The sequence below is a fragment of the Cordyceps militaris genome (genome assembly GCF_000225605.1).
Source record: "Cordyceps militaris CM01 unplaced genomic scaffold CCM_S00002, whole genome shotgun sequence".
Lineage (NCBI taxonomy): Eukaryota > Fungi > Ascomycota > Sordariomycetes > Hypocreales > Cordycipitaceae > Cordyceps > Cordyceps militaris.
Window position 1 is genome coordinate 194508 of NW_006271970.1, and position 16207 is coordinate 210714.

The 16207-nt window shown below is 55.5% G+C and overlaps 5 protein-coding genes across 5 annotated transcripts; 3 read left to right on the forward strand and 2 right to left on the reverse strand.

Moving 5' to 3' along the window:
- Positions 1-473: 473 nt before the first annotated feature.
- CCM_01996 (Dienelactone hydrolase) lies at positions 474-1580 on the forward strand (the record flags this gene model as incomplete). Its single annotated transcript, XM_006667150.1, has 4 exons — positions 474-603; positions 653-702; positions 766-1435; positions 1486-1580. 4 exons carry the CDS (start codon positions 474-476, stop codon positions 1578-1580), a joined length of 945 nt encoding a protein of 314 aa, XP_006667213.1.
- Positions 1581-1691: 111 nt separating this feature from the next.
- Positions 1692-2775, reverse strand: CCM_01997 (quinone oxidoreductase, putative; the record flags this gene model as incomplete). Its single annotated transcript, XM_006667151.1, has 2 exons — positions 1692-2695; positions 2751-2775. The coding sequence occupies 2 exons, from the start codon at positions 2773-2775 to the stop codon at positions 1692-1694; spliced, it is 1029 nt and encodes a 342-aa protein (XP_006667214.1).
- A 2644-nt stretch (positions 2776-5419) lies between these two features.
- On the forward strand, positions 5420-5870 carry CCM_01998 (clock-controlled protein 6; the record flags this gene model as incomplete). The annotated part of the gene is made up of 2 exons (XM_006667152.1): positions 5420-5658; positions 5714-5870. The coding sequence occupies 2 exons, from the start codon at positions 5420-5422 to the stop codon at positions 5868-5870; spliced, it is 396 nt and encodes a 131-aa protein (XP_006667215.1).
- Positions 5871-6512: 642 nt separating this feature from the next.
- CCM_01999 (acetate-CoA ligase) lies at positions 6513-10083 on the forward strand (the record flags this gene model as incomplete). The annotated part of the gene is made up of 4 exons (XM_006667153.1): positions 6513-6572; positions 7810-8239; positions 8297-9568; positions 9635-10083. 4 exons carry the CDS (start codon positions 6513-6515, stop codon positions 10081-10083), a joined length of 2211 nt encoding a protein of 736 aa, XP_006667216.1.
- Positions 10084-11575: 1492 nt separating this feature from the next.
- On the reverse strand, positions 11576-12769 carry CCM_02000 (Breast cancer suppressor protein BRCT, putative; the record flags this gene model as incomplete). The annotated part of the gene is made up of 3 exons (XM_006667154.1): positions 11576-11756; positions 11842-12500; positions 12764-12769. 3 exons carry the CDS (start codon positions 12767-12769, stop codon positions 11576-11578), a joined length of 846 nt encoding a protein of 281 aa, XP_006667217.1.
- Between the last annotated feature and the right edge of the window lie 3438 nt (positions 12770-16207).

Below are 16207 nucleotides of genomic sequence, written 5' to 3' on the forward strand. Positions count from 1 at the left end.
TAAAGAGAAAAATAAGGGCTAATTTATAGTATATAAAACTCTCTCTTATATTAAACATGGTATATAACTTCTATAATTTTAGTAGCTAAGAAGTTGAAAAAAAAACCACATAAAAAATAAAGAATGTTATGATAATGCCTAAAAATAAAGCGGCCCTAATGTGCTACCGTAGTCGCCCCTCAATTGCCGTGAGCGGGGTCGCCACCTGCTTATATAACAACCAGCACCCAAGCAAGGGAATGAATAAAATAGTTGACATGTTTTGGATTTGTTCTATCTTTTTCGTAGACTACAAATTGTAATTATCTTATTCAATCATGTGTTGTTGGCTTTGCAGTCGTGCTGTGGGCGCACAGTGCCGTCACTGCTCCGCCCCATTACCAGCCTGGCGAGCTTGACAGGATCCCCTCGTAAAACGATGTTTACGCATGCTTTTGTAAAAACCATCACACCCAACCAAGCCAGCCGCAATCATGGCCGACGCCGAAAACGCGACGAGGGCGCCCGAGAGCGATGCCCAAGAGACCAGCACCCCTGCCGAAGCTCCAGCTCCAGCCCCAGCTGCACCCGTCGGCGAGCATTGCGTCACCGATCGACCTACGCGTGAGAGCGCGTCTCCCCATTCATCAGACTCCCACTGACCATTTCCCAGCACCTGGCCAGTCCTCCACCGGTGAAATCATCAAGCTCAACGACATCGATGTACAAATTCCCCCCCCCCCCCCCGCGCCACCCGTCCCCAACACCCGCTAACGCAGCTCCAAGGTCTACATCTCCAAGCCCGCCGACTACCCACACGCGCCGGCGCGGCTGCTCCTGTTCCTCAGCGGCGGCACGGGCATCAAGTCGGTCAACAACCAGATCCAGGCCGACCGCTTCGCCTCGGAGGGCTTCCTCGTGCTCATGCCCGACATCTTTGGCGGCGACGCGGCGCCCGGCGCCGTCACCATCGCCGACGACACGAGCTCCTGGCTCGAGCACATCAAGCTCAAGGCCGCCGAGGTGACCAAGTCGTTTGTCATTGACATGTGGCTCGCCCGCGTCACGCCCGACCGCGTCCTGCCCATCCTGCACACGGTCCTCGACGCCGCCCGCGACCAGTACCCCGACGCGGTCCAGCACGGCGACGGCATCTACGCCGTCGGCTACTGCGTCGGCGCCCGCTTCGTGCTCTTGCTCGGCAAGCAGACCACCGAGCCGGCGGCGGACGAGGAGAGCGGACCGACGACCCACGGCCCGTACATCAAGGCCGGCGCGCTGGCGCACGCCGCGTCGGTCGCGCCAGAGGACTTTGACAACGTGTGCGTGCCGCTGAGCCTGGTCTGTGTCGAGGACGATCCGCTCTTCACCGACGAGGTCCGCACGCTGGGCGAGGACACCATGTCCAAGGCGAACCTAGAGCACCAAGTCCAGGTGTATCCCGGTGTGCCCCACGGTAAGATGGCTGCTGCGTTTTGTTTCGCAATTCATGCTAACGATGGGCAGGCTTTGCGGTCGTCGGCGAGTACGAAGAGGCCGGAATACAGGATGCTCAGGTTACCGCCTATGAGCAAATGCTGAAATGGGTCAAGGAGCACTAACTATTCGCGACCGCGCGGCTCTGCTTTGTTTTTGATTTCTCTACCTAGCGATGACCTCATGAACTCCTTCCTATACACGAGTATCCACGTTCCATCCCACGCACACGGAGCTTAGTGACCAATGGTGCACACAATCTTGCCCGAGTTCTTGCCGTCCTCCATATGGCGGTGCGCATCCTGAATCTGCTCCCACGGCAGCACCGTGTCAATGACAATCTTGAGGCGGCCCGAGTCAAAGTCAGGCAGGTACTCCTCCAGCCGGTCGCGCAGCTTGCCCTGGTAGTCCTCGTCGCGGCTGCGCAGCGTGCTGCCCTCGATGCGGAGGCGCTTGTAGAGGATCATGCCAATCTGCGCCTCGGGCACCTGCGCGCCGCCCAGCGTGCCCAGCATGACGATGCGGCCGTCGCGCGCCGCCGCGTCGAGGTTCTTGTTAAAGTAGCTGCCGCCCACAAAATCCACAATGTAGTCGACGCCGCGCCCGCCCGTCGCCTTCTTGACCTCGGCCGCCCAGTCCTGCGTCTTGTAGTTGAACGCCGCCGTCGCGCCGACCGTCTCCGTCACGTACCGGCACTTGTCGTCGGTGCCCGCCGTCGCGTACACGGCCTGCGCGCCCGCCAGCCGCGACAGCTGGATGCCCGCCGTCGCGACGCCCGACGCGCCCGCGTGCCACAGAATGGTCCTTCCCGCCACAAAGCCCAGCACGAGGTGCAGCGCCTGCGTCGCCGTGATCCACGCCTCGGGCAGCGCGGCCGCGCGCTCAAAGCTCAGGTGCGCAGGCTTGTGCAGCAGCATCTTGACGCTGACGGCGATGAACTCTGCGTAGGCGCCGCCGTAGGCGAGGCCAAAGACCTCGTCGCCGGTCTTGAAAGTGCCGCCGTCGTCGTCGTGGGCGCCGCCGGGCGGCCCAAACGACTCGATGACGCCGGAAAACTCAACGCCCAGCGTGGCGGGCGCCTGCGGCGGCAGCGGGTAGTTGCCGCGCCGCTGGATGATGTCCATCCGGTTGATGCCAAAGGCGCGGATGCGGACAAGGGCCTGGCCGGCGGCGGGCACGGGCTTGCGCGCCTCGGGGCTGATGTAGAGGGCGTCGAGCTCGCCCTTGCCGCCTTTGATCTCTATCGCGGTATTAACTAAATGCGGGGGGTGAGGTTTGAGAATCGGGGTGCTCACCAACAGCTCTCATGGTGCCAGCCATTTTGAGTATGATTTTTTTGTATTGTGAAGCTTGAGAGTTGGGGGAAATGACAAAGAGGTGTGGATTGAGTTCGTCGTCTACGTTTACATTTTACTACGTTTATGTGACGATACGCGATGAGGTCATGGAGAGCTCCGACGGAGTTGCTGGATTAGTCACGGCCAGCTGCCGACCATTCCGATGGAGTCGATGAGGACGATTACAAATGCATTGAACAAGAGTTCGCTAGCTATGATGAGTTGGTACTGGCTCCACCACTTGTCCCAACTATTGTAAACGTCAGGTAACTATCATTGTTGTTTAGTTTCAATATTCTGTGATATCCTATCATCTTCCTTATTCTAGTTGTTCTATTTTCTTAATGATCTTCTTAAATTATATTCATCAATCTTACGTTTTTTATTTAGCCTCTTCCCTTTCTTCCTTTTTGGTCTGTATTTTGGCCAGCTTTTTTGTCACATGCATGGATGGTATGAAGGGCGCAGAATTCCCAATTCATATATACATACGTCGAGTCTTATTTGTGCTTCCGTTCATGCAGATGCATGTGAGGTCGCAATCAAATACCAGTATGCATCTCTAGTCGCGTGTCAAGTGGGGTCACCCGTCGAGGATGCAGATTCATCTCAGCGGATCGAGACGGCAAGGATGAAGAAGGTTTGGCCAAGGAACCAATGAATACATTTTAATTTCTGAGCGTCTATTTTCAGATGAGACGAGTATCGTTTTTTGGGATTAATTACGGGGATAGGAATGAGGTTGAAATGTGATGAGAGCTGGACGGAAAAGCGACAGCTGAGAGTGGTCTAGACTGAGTCGTGCAGATGGCTTGCGGCGTGGCGTAGGCTGAACAAGAGGCCGAATTTTGATGTAATATTCATTTCGTTATCCGTTGAATAGAAAAAGAGTATCGCTGCAGATGAGATTGTGTCGCCCAGCGGTCGGAAACAACTGCTCCGTGAATACAACGTGTAAGAAAAAGAAATTGTGCTCGCGAAATTAGAGTGACAGGGGATGCCAAGGAAATTATGTTCCGGACGACAGGGATAGTTATGGTCGTTCGATGGGCGTTCCAAAGGGGAATTCACGAGGTAAGAATGGAGAGGCGAAACAGAAAAATGTACACGAGCTGAGTGAAATGATGCAGGGGCAGAGATGCTGCCAGGACCATTCAAGAAACAAGGCGTGAAGAGGGCTGGACGATTGGATAGCGAAGCTGGGCACAGCATGAAGAGAGAAGAGGAGCGTAACTGGATTGGTTCTAGACTGGCGAGCTGAGATGAGGCGGCGAATGGCTTCTCCACAGCGGCAATAGGGAGCCGCGACCAGGTAACTAGCCGAGTGGCGAAGAGACGGTCAGCGTTATTTTTACTCATTTTTTTAAAAGGGAGGGAATACGAGATAGGAAGAATGATGCGCCCTGTCATGTTGATGATATTGGGGAGAAAAGATGGAGAGGGCAGGGAGGGCAGGTACCTGACGTGGTGTGACATGGCAGTAGTCAGCAGTATCCTGTCGTGTCTCGGCTGCAGCTGGAGGTTCTGGGCGTTCTTTTGTCTTTACTTCTTGTTACTGTTTCCCCGTCATTTTGCTTGTAGAGAGACTTAATAATTAGGTACCATAACTAGTGCAGGCACCCCGACTTTGTCGAGTCGCTGACACGTCTCCCTGCTGGTTCCTGCATAAGTGGGTCAGCTGGGAGATGTCTTGTTTTCCTGTACCAAATTATTTTGTTTTGGTGCAATAATCTGGATTTAGCCGTACCTTCCAGTTACGCAGTTGCGGTGGAGGCGCCCTAACAGCTACATACAGCACCAGTAAGGCGGCCCGTCGGCCTCGGTCGAGACAATGGCATTTTGGCGACAATAGCGGCGGCATCGGCAAGGCGCACTGTGCTTGGACCTCATCGCGATGCATGATGGATTCCCATTCCGTGACAGCCTATCCAAGTACCTTAGAACTAATAACTAACTAGTTCCCGCTCCACAGAACCGTTCAGCGTTCAGCAGGAAGCAAACAGAGAGGGGTTACGAAGGAATCGAGATTCACCACACGACTGATATCCTTGGCGGTTCTCTGTCACGAAAAGCAGCGAAACAATAAATTCTTTTCAAGTCATTTTTTATTTCTTCGAGACCGAATAGCTAATCTCCATCTTGGCTGGGCAGCCACTGAAAAGGCACGCGTACCTGAGCGGGCTCCACCCACACTATCCACTCCCCCTGGCCTACTGGGCGGTCCCGGCGGGCCTCTGTCGCCCTTCTCCTTTTTGACTGGTAGGTGCCCATTGCCAATTACCAGGTCCGTAATACTATCAGCACTCACTCCGTAGTTTCTACCTAGGTAGGTACCTAGTAGTTCCTTCCTGCCAACAACAATCCCACGGGCCACACCTGCAGCTGCCTGCCTGCCTGCCTCACCTCCTCTCCTCCCCCCCCCCCTCCCTCCCTCCCTTCTCCCCTAGCGGCCGGTATAAAGAACGCCCTCTTCCAAATCTCCCACACTCTTTTTCTTCCTCTCCTCTTCACCCACATTCATTCGCTCATTGCTATACTACATACCCTGACTTTTTAGTCAATTTCATTCGTTACTCACAAACAACCTATTTCGCCGCTTTCGAGTCCCAAAACCTAATACCGACAAAATGAAGTTCTCCGTCGCCTCTCTCATCGCCGTCGCCGTTGGTGCCTCTGCCTACTCCAACGTTACCGTCACCACCGAGGTCGTTGATGTCTACACCACCTACTGCCCCGAGGCTACCCAGATCACCCACGGCACCAAGACCTACACCGTCACTGCGCCCACTACTCTGACCATCTCCGAGTGCCCCTGCACCATCACCCGCCCGGTCACTGTTGTCTCTTCTGTTGTCTGCCACAACTGGTATGTTTGCCACGCAACACGCATGGAAACGAGAATGACTGCTAACATGCAACAGCCCCAAGCCCACTGGCGCTCCCCCTGCTCCCGCCCCTACCTCCAACGGCACTGTCCCCGTCAACCCTACCCCCAGCGCCATTCCTCCTACCGCTGGTGCCGCCAAGGCCGTCCCCGCCCTTGCCGGTCTCGTCGGCCTCTTCGCTGCCCTTCTGTAAATGGAATAACGGAATCGTTGACCACCCTCTGGTCGTGATGAGGTTCTGGTTCATGGCTGGTGGCAGTGGGCCACTGGGTGCCTGAGGAGGAAGATACGACAGGGAGAGTTGGTACATAATTACGCTCTGGATCCTCGCCGCTGTGGAGTATATACAGGCCACGCTTGCTCCAGACATTTCGTTGTATATTCTGTTTTTCTCGACGCGAGGAATTCGCCCCCTAGACATGCATGTGCGGTCTTTTCGTGGTCGGGACGATGAATGGTTTCCTAGCCTAGGAGTACTTGGATGACTGTCGTGCCTCTTGCAGAATTCCATGTCTCGACAAGTATAATTTGAAGTCATTTTACCACGATTTTGCTTGTGTGGATGTGTGCGCTCTTGAAGCTCTTTTAGGGGCCCTGCGCCTTTATTATTATGAAAGTGTTGGGTGTTTTATGGCTTTTTGTATTGTCTCGCTCGCCCATTGTAGATGGGCAGCAGAAAGCCAGTTTTGGCCTGATTCTTTATTTGCTTTACTATTTCCATCTTTTTTTCGTGAACTGTTTATACTCTAGACGAAGCATCCATCACACACCATCAAAGACGACGCACATGTCAGCCACGCTGAATGTACCCCAAACGACAACGCACATGCCAACCATGGTGAATGCACCATCAAAGAACGGCACATGGGCCAGCGCATCCGTCACACCACTCCTTGTACCTACGGCGCAGACACCCATGGCACACAGTCATGGCGCCACAAACGATTGACTTGGCATTGTCTCTTGGTCGACGGCCCGCGCGCAACGACATCCGGGCGCCGTCCTCGTTTTGAAAAATAACTGCGTGCTCCCGAGCATGGTCGATGCATCTTGCGGCATCCGCTGTACATGGACTTGGTACGGTACACGCCAAAAACGACGGTTGAACGACTGGTAGTTATTCAGCGCATCGCTGTCGAAACTCTAATTAGTGCCGTGATAAGCTCCTTTATTATTTCTCTGGCTTTGCGTCCTTGCGTTTACACGTGGTTTTCTTATCGGCTTGCCAGATAAGCTTGCCTCACACTTCTTTCTTGTACTGCAGTACTGCATACCAGGGCGCCTTACCCTATACCTAGAGCTGGCATAATATTTTGCTGCTTAATTGTGCGGCTCTTGCACCCATTATATGAGGAATCTGTATTTCTGATAGCTTGATAGCGCGCCGTATAATGATTCGCCTAATGCGCCTCGTGCGCTGCTGCAAACTGCTGTCTTGGATGTGTGTTCATCTATCTGAATTGCACTTTGACTAGGATCTCGATATATCCCCACGACATCATAACAGAGGCCCAGGACCATAACAGAGCTCCAGATCCAGCAAACAAACGAATCGAACAAACAACCCAATCAAAGTACATTAATTAGATGCGCATGCCACCTCATCACCATCACTTGGCCTTGTAGCCGACATGTAGCCGCGCAGCCATACAGCAATCTCACTCACTCATTGACACGACTGCCGAATACAAACAACCACTTCACCCTGGAAATCCTAGAAATTAACCAACAATTCACAGAACCGCCATTACACGCTCGTCTCCAGCCAGTGTCCGGGGAAAAGGAAGCTCGGCTGGAGAAGCGGGGACTCGGGCCGGCTTGCTCTCCATAGTAGCCGCGCGAATCGAACCGGACCGCCGCCATTGGCTGTCCACTAAGTGCCGAGCCCCCACACAAGCTCGACTACATCCCAGCATTGTCATCCCCAGTCTCTCTTCAAACTCCTATCCGGCATTTCCATTCCTCTCTTCCTTTACCCCCATCATTTTTACATTCATGATGCCATAAAATCTCCCCTGAGCCCACACCACCCATTGACACAGAGTCCATGTCCCGCCGCATATCCCCATCATTTTACATTCCTCATGCCATCAAATCTCTCCCCTGATCCCAACACCCATTGACAACACAAGTCCATGTCCCGCCGCATCGCCCTGCCCGTCGTCCACCGCCGCCAGAGAACCATGCCTCACCTCCAGGACGAGGTCCTGCGCGAGAGCCTGCAAGCGCCCGAGTCCTTCTGGGCCGCGCAGGCCGCCCAGCTGCACTGGCACAGGCAGCCCGACGCCACGCTGCGCACCTCGGACCGCACGCTCGCCGACGGCGGCACCCCGCACCCCGACTGGGAGTGGTTCCCCGGCGGCGAGCTGTCTACCTGCTACAACTGCGTCGACCGCCACGTGCTCGCCGGCCGCGGCGACGCAGTCGCCATCTACTACGACAGCCCCGTCACCGGCACCAAGGAAACCTACACGTACGCCCAGCTCCTGGAACAGGTCGAGACGCTGGCCGGCGCGCTGCGCGAGGAAGGCGTCAAGAAGGGCGACGTCGTCATGGTATACAGTAAGCCCCCCCAAAGACACTTTGATTGATATATGGCAGAAAAAGACTGACCTCCAGTGCCCATGATCCCCGCCGCGCTCATCGGCATCCTCGCCATCAACCGTCTCGGCGCCGTGCACTGCGTCGTCTTTGGCGGCTTCGCCGGCGCCGCCCTCGCCGCGCGCATCGACGCCTGCAAGCCCGTGCTGCTGCTGACAGCCTCGTGCGGCATCGACGGGAACAAGCCGCCGATTGCGTACCGGCCGCTCGTCGAGGCCGCCCTCAGGCTCGCAGCGCACCCGCCGCGGCGCACCATCATCTGGCAGCGCGAGCAGCTCCGCTGGGGCAAGACCAGCCGCGTTTCCCAATCCTCGTGGCAAAAGTGGCTGCGCAGCGCCAAGGAGCGCGGCCTGCGCGCGGCCTGCGTGCCCGTCGGCAGCAGCGACCCCGTGTACGTCATCCACACCTCGGGCACGACGGGCGCGCCCAAGGGCGTGCGGCGCGACGCTGCCGGCCACGCCGTCGGGCTGCACCTGTCGATGCGGTACCTGTTTGGCGTGCGCGGGCCCGGGGACGTGGTCTGCACCGCGTCGGATATCGGCTGGGTCGTGGGGCACTCGTACATTGTGTACGCGCCGCTGCTGGTCGGCGCCGCGACGGTGCTCTACGAGGGCAAGCCCGTCGGCACCCCCGACGCGTCCGCCCTCTGGCGCCTCGTCGACGAGTACAAGGTCAGCGTGCTCTTCACGGCGCCGACGGCGCTGCGCGCCATCCGCCGCGACGACCCGCACAGCGCGTGTCTGGCGCGCGTCGGCGTCCGCGGCGGCCTGCGCTCCCTGCGCGCGCTCTTCCTCGCCGGCGAGCGCTCCGAGCCCCGCCTCGTGCAAATGTACCAGGACCTGCTCGACAAGTACGCCGCGCAGCCCGCCGCGCACGTCATTGACAACTGGTGGTCGACCGAGGTGGGCTCGCCGATGACGGGGCGCGCGCTGGCACCGCACGCCGCCGCGCGCGATGACACGGGCGACCATGCGCTGCTGCCGCCGCCGATCCGGCCGGGGAGCGCGGGCAAGGCCATGCCGGGGTTCGACATCCGCGTCGTCGACGACGACGGGCAGGAGCTCGCGCGCGGAAGCATGGGAAACATTGTGCTCGGCATGCCGCTGGCGCCGACGGCGTTTCGCACACTCTGGGGCGACGAGGCGCGCTTCCACAAGAGCTACCTCGCGCGGTTCGGCGGCCGCTGGATGGACACGGGCGACGCGGGCATGATTGACGACGAGGGCTACGTGCACGTCATGAGCCGGCACGACGACGTGCTCAACGTCAGCGCGCACCGTCTCTCGAGCGGTAACGTTCCCCCCCTTCCCCCTTCCCCCTTTTCCCAGAAAAACCCTTAGCTAACTTTTGGCGCAGGTGGCATCGAGCAAGCCGTGTCCTCGCACCCGCTCGTCGCCGAGTGCTGCGTGGTCGGCGTGCCCGACGCGCTCAAGGGCCAGCTGCCGTTTGCCTTTATCACGCTGTCGACGGGTGGTGATGCGCACCCGGTGTCGGCGATGCCGGAGGCGGGCGTGGCGGCGGAGATCCAGGCGCTGGTGCGCGCGCAGGTGGGCGCGATTGCGACGCTGGGCGGCATCGTGCAGGGCCGCGGCGTCATCCCCAAGACGCGCTCGGGCAAGACGCTGCGGCGCGTGCTGCGCGAGCTCGTCGACAATGCCGTGCACGGGGACTTTGACAGGGAGGTGACGGTGCCGAGCACGGTCGAGGATCCCGCGGCCGTCGAGGTGGCCCGCGCCAAGATTCGCGAGTACTTTGAGACCATGGGCCACAAGCACAAGCCGGTCGAGGCCAAGGCGAAGCTGTAGATTGTCTACGGGAGGAGATGGACAAGGTTGCAGTGCTAGATAGGGTTGGCGTGTAAGCCGATTGCTAGACTCGCTGGAACCAGTGCGAGTAGTGACGCCGTCACGATTGAATACTACATTTTGGATAGACTTCGCTTGCACCATCATGAACATGCCAACCGCTGTAGTTATTCCGGCATCCAAGCACGCGACCGCCGTTGGTCGTGCATGGCCTCTTCGTCCACAAACCACGCGCCCACAACATCACCGTCGTATTCTCCGACACCCACCCCCCCTTTTCGTTCTACAGCATTGACGCATATCCCCTTCCCTCCACGCATTGATTCTCCGAGTATGTGCATTTGTTTTTGTGTGCGGCGGGGGGGTTTGGTGCTGTACTGATCTGCTGTGGTCCATCCGCACCATCTGCGGTTCTATCCGTACACATCAACTTGGCCAGCGCAGCACTGCATTGCATGTGGTTGCACAAAGACCAGGGCCTTTTTTTTTCTTCTTCCCTCTATGCCAAGCTCGAACCAACACGACCCCCTCCTCGCACAGAATTAAAAAAAAAACACACACAAAGGGGCTTTCCTGATAGTCGGTGTGAACGGGTCGTTCTGTGTACGCGCCAACCTCCCCCCAAAGGCAGCACAGAGGCAACATGTTGACGGGCTCACGGGCGGATCGTTCTTGGTTCGAGCGTCTCCCGTCCCTTCTTTGTGCCCATCTCGATAAACTACGCCGGGTCGCGCGCTGGGGGGGATGGTGCTGACCAACGATGAGGCCATCTCAACATGCGGTGTATAGGCAAACGTTGTGCAACAACACCCCCATCCCTGCCCTCACGGCCAATGATTTCCATACACACTGCTCATCGTTTTTCCTTTTTGCCGATCCCGTTCTTCCCATTTTTCTTTGCCAAAACAAAAAGAGCGAGAGAGACAAGCATCTACCCGTTTCTCCCTTGCTTCCCAACCTCGCCCCCCCCCCAACGGGCCTTGGTTTTTTTTTTTGGGAATGTCTCTCTCAACCCAGCATGTTGTGTAACCGTAAGCAAGCACACACACACTGCGTTTTCTTTCAAAAAAAAGAAAAAAAAAACGACCACACTGTGTGACAGTGGTGTGTGTGTGTGTGGGTGGCAGGCAAGGTGGTTTGGTTGGCTGGACCTGCCCCCGGATAAAACAAAGGATTTTTCATCAATGACGCTGAAAAAATTAAAGTGATACAAAGAGATAGGCTCCCTTTGTGTGACCCCGGCCGTAGGGCGTATTTTCACATCAACCCTGTTTTGGGGGCCAAATGGGGTGACTATCAGCAGAGAAGGGCCAAGGTTCTCTAGCCCACGCGCCGTCGTTGTGTTTGTGTGTGTTTTTTTTTTTGACGTGGCACAGGTGTGTGTGGGCGACGAGGACGAGAACATGCTGGATTCACGGCAGAGCCGTCGGCCAGACCATGACGATGCTGGTCGAGGGGCCAGGGGGGGAGGTGTGACGAAGGGGTTGTCGATTCAGGCTCCGTCTCGAGAAGCAGTATTCGTATCCCCCGTTTGACCCTTTTCCTTTCCCGACAAGCAGTGGGCGGTTTCCCTAGCCATGCCGTAGACGCTGTTCTGGCCATGGGGCGCGAGGCCAACGGGAGCGAAGCGCGCCTCGGGGAGCCTCGTGCCAGCGCGGATGCTCTCCAAGACCCTTTTGAGACAAGCAGTGTCAGCCATTCATTCCCACATCCTTGCCTGCCAGAATGTACTCCCCCCGCCAGGTAAAAAATACGCACCATTCAACACCAACATACTTGATGCCGCAGCCGCCGCGCCTCCGAATCTCCTTGTCCTTCTTGGTGCCCGCCAGCCCGCCGGCCGGGCGTCCGAGGACGACGTGCGTGACCTGTCGGCGGGCGAGGTGCAGCGCCACGCGCGCGCCGTGCGCGACGAGCGTCGTCTTGAGGTGGTGGTCGGAGACGAGCGGTGCGGTGCTGCCGTTGACGTAGACGACGATGCCGGTAAACAACCGCGGGCCTCGTTGCTCGTTGCTGTCTGCCTTGTCCGACACTATGCTCTGCTTCGAGTTTACCGAGTTCATCGAACCCGGCTTGGCCAGCATCTCCGCCACGCTCTTTCTCTGCAGCAGCGGTTTGCTGTCAGGCAGCGGCGGCGGCGGCAGGACGCGTTCCTGGGTCTGAAACTGCCTGTTCAGCTTGGCCGTGCGCGCCGCCCGCCACGCCGTCTCGGACACGCCGTCCGTTTCGCGGCGGGACGCCTCGCGCCGCTGGTGACCTGTGGACGACGAGTTCCACGGGTCAAAGGGCCGCTGGGCGGACGGGGGCGGCGCGGGGAGGGGGTTCGTGTACGGCTTCATGGGGAGCTTTGTCGTCGGGGATCTGGCCCTGTCGCGGTCAAGATCGATGGTGGACGGGTTGTGCAAGTTCACGGTGCCCTGTTGGTTTTTTTTGGCCCCCATCGCGCCAAGGCAAGCGCGCTAGTGTGCATTGTGGACGGGGAAAAAAAGCGTTGGTAGAATTTTGTTGCGAAATGATGGCAACTACGGGGATAGAAATGCAAAAGAGCGTCGGTCTATATTGTCTATATCGTCTATATTCAATGCTGTCGCGCTGCAGGAGACTTGTGCCCTCCATCTCGGACAAGACGTCGTGGTTGCTTCGCACATGAGCAGTTGTAACTACCTACATGCCGACTCACCAACATGTTTGCGTGGGCAAGTGTCTTTATTTTATTTTTTCTAAAAGGCAGTAAAATTCTAGAGCCACTCAACCAACAGCCCACCTCATCACCTTGTACCAAGCCAGCATCTCCCTGCTCCCTCGCTTCCGTCCTTTCCCAGGTCAATTTTACCTTTCAAAAAAAATAAGAAAAAATAAGGCACAACCGCTCAACAATAGCCGGCACATTCCTACTACCTACATTCATGCCGCCATGTACAAGTCGCCGCTTCAGGCAAGCTTGCCCAGCTGCACAATGTGAGTTCATGTACATGCACGCGGTACCGGCAGCGGCAAAGCGGCGGCGGCGCCCACAGCCGACGCCGCCCACCAGCCCCGGGATCCTCTTTCTCCTCACCTGCAATCCGTCTTCTCTCTCCGTCCATCTCTTCCATATCTCTTGTCATTTTCCTACACAAGTCGTATTGGGCACTAGGGGGGCAAGTCCTCGTTGCCCAAACAGAAAAAGCCCACCCTCCTAAACCAAAAAAGAATGGCCAGCGCAGCAAACAACGCATCCATCCATCCATCCATCATCCCACATCCCCTCATCCCATCCACTCGGCAAAATACCGCCCTGTCGAGAATAGGTACATGCATCCGTACGGATATACATATACATGTGTTACCAGTATATCGTTGGCCAGGGGTTCACCTTTTTTATTTATTTTATTTTCTGTAATGGAGTGGCCGATCCACAGCGCGGCCGCCGCAGGCTTTGAGGCGGCCCGTCCGGAATAAAATGACTGTACGAATTATTTTCTTGCTATTCCTCTTTGCCCAGAACATCTCTTTTTTTATTTACCCAAATTTCTCTTGCTCGCCCCAATATTGAAACCACGACCAGGGTTGAGGGACTGTACGAGATGCCACACATACACACACACACACACCCAGGTGATACATTCCTAGTACAACAGTCCCGTCTCATTCCGCCTTTGCGGGCTACTGTCTATACCCAGTACACATAATATAAGCTGACACGTATTATCACCAACTATAACAAACAAAACATGAAAGCGCCCGCACACCTCTCCCGGTCCATCCCCCCCCTCCCTCTTCTTCCCCTCCGGCTGCAACGGCCCGCCATTGCAGAAAACCGTTGATGTCCTTTTTCCCTGTCTCTCCCTCGCCCCCCAAAGCTATCCGTAACCGCTGTAACACCGGGCACGCATGCACGCCTGCCCGCCCCCATCTTCCTTCTTGTCTCGTCATTTTCAATTCAAGACATGACACACACTCCGTATAGTAAATATTAAAAAAAGAGTCCACACACTGTATATCAACAGATGAATGGCCCACCCGCCCGTCCATCCGCGGAACCGAACCCGAGGGGGCGTCTACCCCCAATCTTGTTCATGAACGGGGAAAGCAACAAAAAATACATTCAAATCGACAACAAGTACAGCTCGTACAAGACACGCAAAAGGACGAAAATAAAACGGGCTGAGAACATCAAGGGTTTCCAAAACGCGGCCGCATCACACATGCGTCTCGGCTGCCCATCATCTCATATGTCTTCCCCCCTCCCCCACCACCAACTCCTAGTCACCACCACACCAGCATTCAGCTTCCAAAAAAGATGCTGTAGAAACGAAAAAACACGCCGCTCCGTCTTTTCCTGTCTACCCGTCTGAATCGTTTGTTCAGGTCTCGCCCATCAGTGGGGGGGGGAGGAGGATCACCTTGCCGACTATCACTTACACGACCGGCCCCCTCCTTGGAGATCCCTGCCATCATCACGCAAATATATCCAAAATCGACGCCCCTCTCTCTTTACGAATATACCGACTGGGACTTGTAAATACAGCCCATACATATCCGTCTCGAGAAAAACCCTCAACCAGGCCTTCGTTTCCCCCACGGCGTGCCAAACCACATCTGCATCCGCCCCCTCCCTTCCCCGTTTCTGCCATCGGGCTCTGCACAGGTCCTTGCATGCTCATCATCATTTACGATTCTTGTTTCTATTTTTACATTCATCATCTTTTGCCCCTCCGGCTTTCGTTTCCGGAACACATAAAAAAATCTGCCCACAATCACGGCCGACAGTCGACCGGCCGGGCATGCCCACCCCCATGCTCTTGAAATGGTAAAAATATCCCCCAGCCTCGCGACTTTTGCCCGTCTTGGGACCAATTCTATAGTTAAGCCCAAGGTGGACAAATTACCCCCCCCCCTGCAGCCTTGAGGGATTAGCCTCGCGACACTGCCAAATTGCACACAACGAACAACTTGCACGATGCATTGTTGCACAGACTCTGTTTTTTCAACCCTCGGAAATATACAGAAAAAAAAACACGCGCCAAAGAGGGCTGCTCCCGCCCCCAGGGCCAAAAAAAAAAACCCGCACATAATCTGATTATGCACGTCCAAGCGGCCTTGCGGTCTGTATCAGGTTCATCTGGGCCATTACTCGTGAGTGCGTCGCCGTGCGCCGACGCCTTTCCATCATAGCGTCGTTTCACCCACGCCTCTCTTTTTTCTTGTTAAAAATCCTTCATTGCTTTCCTCTGTCCATGTTGAGGGCCAAAAACAGGCTGTCGTCTTGTGTTGAGAACCCTAACGTTAATTACTTTAATTTCCTGCATCCGTATATATAAGTTTGTGACGGGATAGTAAAGTCTTACTTTATGCCAAGCGAAAACATGTTTCGTCTGGTATTGACAAATAACTACAGATTACAAACACCTTGTATCGCAGAAAAAAAGGCACCCCGCTGCTCATCATCTCGGCGAGTCAGCCATATCACACCTTTTTCACACCTTCTCTAGACCTTGCCCCCCCATCTTTCCCAGCCCCGGTTGCATAAACTACGCAAAGACAGATTTGGACAAGGGATCAAATTAAAAAAGTGAAAAAAAATAAAATAAAAAAATATACGCGAGCCTTACCAACACAAATAGCCCTGCAAAAACGCCCATCTAAACCAACCCCCGGCGCCGCCTTGGCTGGGCTGGGCTGCAGGTGTACCCGCCCAGCAGCCTGTTTCCTAGTCGGTTTATTTTCGTTTATTACGCTGTCCCTTTTTGTTTGTTTTAAAATATGTAATATGTATATACAACTGTATAGTGGAATTTCATCAAAATAAACAAAAATCTAGAACAAATCTAGCCTCGGCTGTCAAACGTCAAACTACATAGATAGCGCCCCCACCACTATGGCGTTGCAAAAAGACGCACTCCAAATCAATCACCCGCCGCCACTTCATGTAACTATACCATGACCTAGTCCTTGTGTTTCTAACTAGTTACCTGGTTATGTATTTAGTTTGCGGGATGAACGCTCTTATCTGTCCCCTATTATTCAAACCCTACATAACCTAGTCATTATTTTGCAGGCGTTCATGCACTACATGGAGGGGGTGGGGGGGGCGTGTCTGCCAAGTAATTCGTACTGTAACTAGAAAATAGAAAATAGAAAA